At 34.6% G+C, this 3602-nt stretch overlaps 1 protein-coding gene across 1 annotated transcript; it reads left to right on the top strand.

Annotated features, from left to right (window-relative positions):
- The first annotated feature begins 782 nt into the window (after positions 1-782).
- LOC116887353 (olfactory receptor 14J1-like) lies at positions 783-1748 on the top strand. The gene has a single exon (XM_032888947.1). It carries the CDS (start codon positions 783-785, stop codon positions 1746-1748), a length of 966 nt encoding a protein of 321 aa, XP_032744838.1.
- Positions 1749-3602: the final 1854 nt, after the last annotated feature.

The following is a 3602-nucleotide window of genomic DNA, read 5'->3' on the forward strand; positions in this document are numbered from 1 at the left end:
CCTCTTTAAAAAAAAAAAAAAACAAAAAAAAAACAGAAAAACAGTAGGATGCTCTGTTTGATTAGGGTCTTAGCACCACTGTATGTAGCTTCTATAGTAATGAGCACATCGTTTGCTAAGAAGGACATGTGTATCACCTGTCCACAGCTAGATTTGCTGCTACAATACAGAGGTACAAAATGTAATACAGGAAACTTTAACCAATATCTCATAATTGTATTTCTATTGTGACTTAAAAGTCATAGGTTTTACTGGTGGAAATTGAAATGTTTTTAGAGAAAGAAAAACAAGATTCAATGACAATAAAGATGAGTTGTTGATGCTTGTATCCACCTCTTACTACTACCTAAGTATCAGAAATTCTAAGCTTGATCACAGAAGAACTGTTTTATCCTGAAGATTTGCCCCATTAAAAGTATATTTATCAAGTTTTCAAGCGTGATATACTGCAATTTCTTAAACATTAGCCTCTGGAATAGAGAAAATAGAACATTTATGTATAATTTCTGTTTTATCCATTATATATTATACATTTTACCTTGTATATTGTACATTATAACTATACAGTATATATTATATACTATAGAATGACTATACATTATATATCATATATTATATATTATACATTAATTATATATTGCATATTATATATTATACATTATACATACATATTTCTACATTATATGTTATTCTATATTCTATATTATATGTTACATATTATATATATATTGAATTTCATAAACATTTTTACTTTCTAGCTATTATGAGGAATTTTTCTCAACATGACTGCCAGAAACATAACCACAGTGAGTGGATTTCTCCTCATGGGGTTCTCGGACAACCATGAGCTGCAGGTCTTACAGGCTTTGCTCTTCTTGGTGACATACCTATTGGGCTCAGCAGGTAACTTCATCATTATCACCATCACAACACTGGACCCACAGCTCCAGTCTCCAATGTATTACTTTCTGAGGCACCTTTCCATTCTGGACCTCTCATCCCTCTCTGTCACAGTTCCTCAGTATGTTGATAGTTCCCTGGCACGAAGTGGCTACATTTCCTATGGAGAGTGCATGATGCAGGTTTTTTTCTTCACAGCTTTGGCCTCCAGTGAGATGGCCATTCTCACAGTGATGTCTTATGACCGCTATGTGGCCATCTGCCTCCCACTGCACTATGAGGTCATCATGAATCCCAGAAAGTGCACTTGGGCTGTGGCAGCTGTATGGCTAAGTGGAAGCATCTCAGGAACATTATACACAGCGAGTATACACTCTATCAGATTCTGTGGGGACAAAATAATTCACCAGTTCTTCTGCGATGTCCCTCAGTTGCTTAAGATCTCTTGCTCTAATGACTACTTTGGAGTACTGGAAGTGTCTACTTTCGTGGCTGTATTAGCCTTTGCCTGCTTCTTGGGGATTGCCTTCTCCTATGGCCAGATATTCTCTACAGTTCTCAGAATTCCCTCTGCAGAAGGTCGATCTAAGGTCTTCTCTACCTGCCTGCCCCATCTCTTTGTTGTTTCATTTTTTCTCTCAACAGGCATTTGTGCCTATCTAAAGCCAACCTCAGACTCACCAACTGCTTTAGACCTCATACTCTCTATTTTTTACACTGTACTACCCCCAACCCTCAACCCTGTTATCTATAGTCTGAGAAATGCATCCTTGAAGGGAGCGATAAAGAAGGTACTGTTAAGTGAGAAATTCATTGGGAAAAATTATTTTTTGTTCTGTTGTTCGTGACTGCTGACACTGGGCACAAAGAATGTTTTTCATATGTTGAATATGTTAGATATGTAATGTTAAGAATAAAAAGATATTTTCTAGAAAATGTATGTTATAAACCTATAGCATAGCAAGTTGCAATATGATTCTTTAAACCTATTTAATTAAATTTACTTAATTTTTTGTTAGTAAAAATATATATAATTATACTCTAGTAATGTAGACCCAATTCTTCCTAACTCTTCCAGTTTCTTGACACACTATTACACATGTGAACTTATCAGCAATTGTAACATGGGTTTTGCAAACATGTTTATAGGAATATCATAATAATAAGCATAGAGAATAATTATAGTTACTCGTTACTCAATTCACCAAATGGATGATAATTTTATATTTATCACCTATTTCAAGGGTTCATATTACTTTCTACCTTTCCATGTACAAAATTTTAGAAATATCACAAACAAGTATGCCACTTCTATGCATATTTATATAAAGTAATTACTATAGTTTTCTTGGATGCCAAGTATTCAATGTAATTCAATATACAAATAAGCCTCAGCTATTTAACTTGTATCATTAATTTTCACTTTTTCATTAATTTTCACCTATTAATGTCACATTTAAAATAATCCAAGTTCTCAGAAGGCAGAGGCAGGAAGACCTCTGTGATGTTTTTAGGCCAGCCTGGTCTATATAGTAACAATGATAACTGCTAAAACTTCTTAAATATTTTCTTGCTCATTCTGAGGGATAAAGCCTCTGGTTTAGGCAATTAACACCTGCAGTTTAACAGAGGGGGATTAGTAAGGCAGACTTTGTTCTATCTCCACAGGAATTCGTGGGCTCTAACTTTCAGCCTCTTAGTTGAAGGCCCAAGGAAGAAAAAGGGACACTTGGAAAAATGAATTTACCATTTATTTCTAAGTTGTAAAAAGTTTCCTATGAAAGCTCTCTAAAACAAAAGGAAAAAGCACAATGATTTGTGATGATGTTGATGATGATCTCTTCTCTCTGTTTTCAGCACTTCTACATCTTTCAGAATACATGATCACATGGTAAAAAGCTCATCACAAGTTTATACATGAATTAAAATCATAAAATAAGGAGTTTACAACAGAGAAGCTTATCTATTAGGAGTAATTATCTGGCTAAGCATTCATCACCTGTCACAGCTCTACAGGTTAATGGAGAGTTAAAATCCATAACTAAGTTATTAGTGAAGTTTCGTATAGATAAATCCAGTGAATATTTTATCTTCTGCCCTAGCACCTATAATAAATCAGAGTTCCCTTTTAATGAATATAATGGAAATGGCATATGAATCATACACATACATACACATGTTTATGTGTGTGTCTCAGAGAGATGGGGGGGAGGGAGAGGGGGAGGGAGAAGGAGAGAGTGAGAGAGGGGGGAGGGAAAGGGGAGAGACAGATAGAGAAACAAAGGGAAGTGGGGTATCTAATAGAGTTTGAGCCATCCTAAGGTGGTTTAGAGATTTCTAGAAAAAGAAATTTCTGTGTAGTAAAATAATGGTCATAGATACCAGAAGCTGAAGACATACAAGTTTTTTTTTTCTTCAAATCAAAATACGTTGAGATAATATTGTAAAATTGAGAGTTGTGGATGAGAGTATAGAACTTATTTGTAATTTAAGGTGAATGACAGAGACCATGCAGTACTGAAAATGATTGGGCTCTGACAGATCAGATCAAAACAAACAAATAAATTGAGTGTAAATATCGCATATGAAACAATAACTTTATAAGGCATAAAGATGCAAAACAGATAAGACTTTCCTTAAAACAATAAGAATCCTGGCAATTTGAGGTAGAAAAATTATGAAAGTCCTCCCACACCTAATAA

This window comes from Rattus rattus, chromosome 18 (assembly GCF_011064425.1).
Source record: "Rattus rattus isolate New Zealand chromosome 18, Rrattus_CSIRO_v1, whole genome shotgun sequence".
Classification (NCBI taxonomy): Eukaryota; Metazoa; Chordata; class Mammalia; order Rodentia; family Muridae; genus Rattus; species Rattus rattus.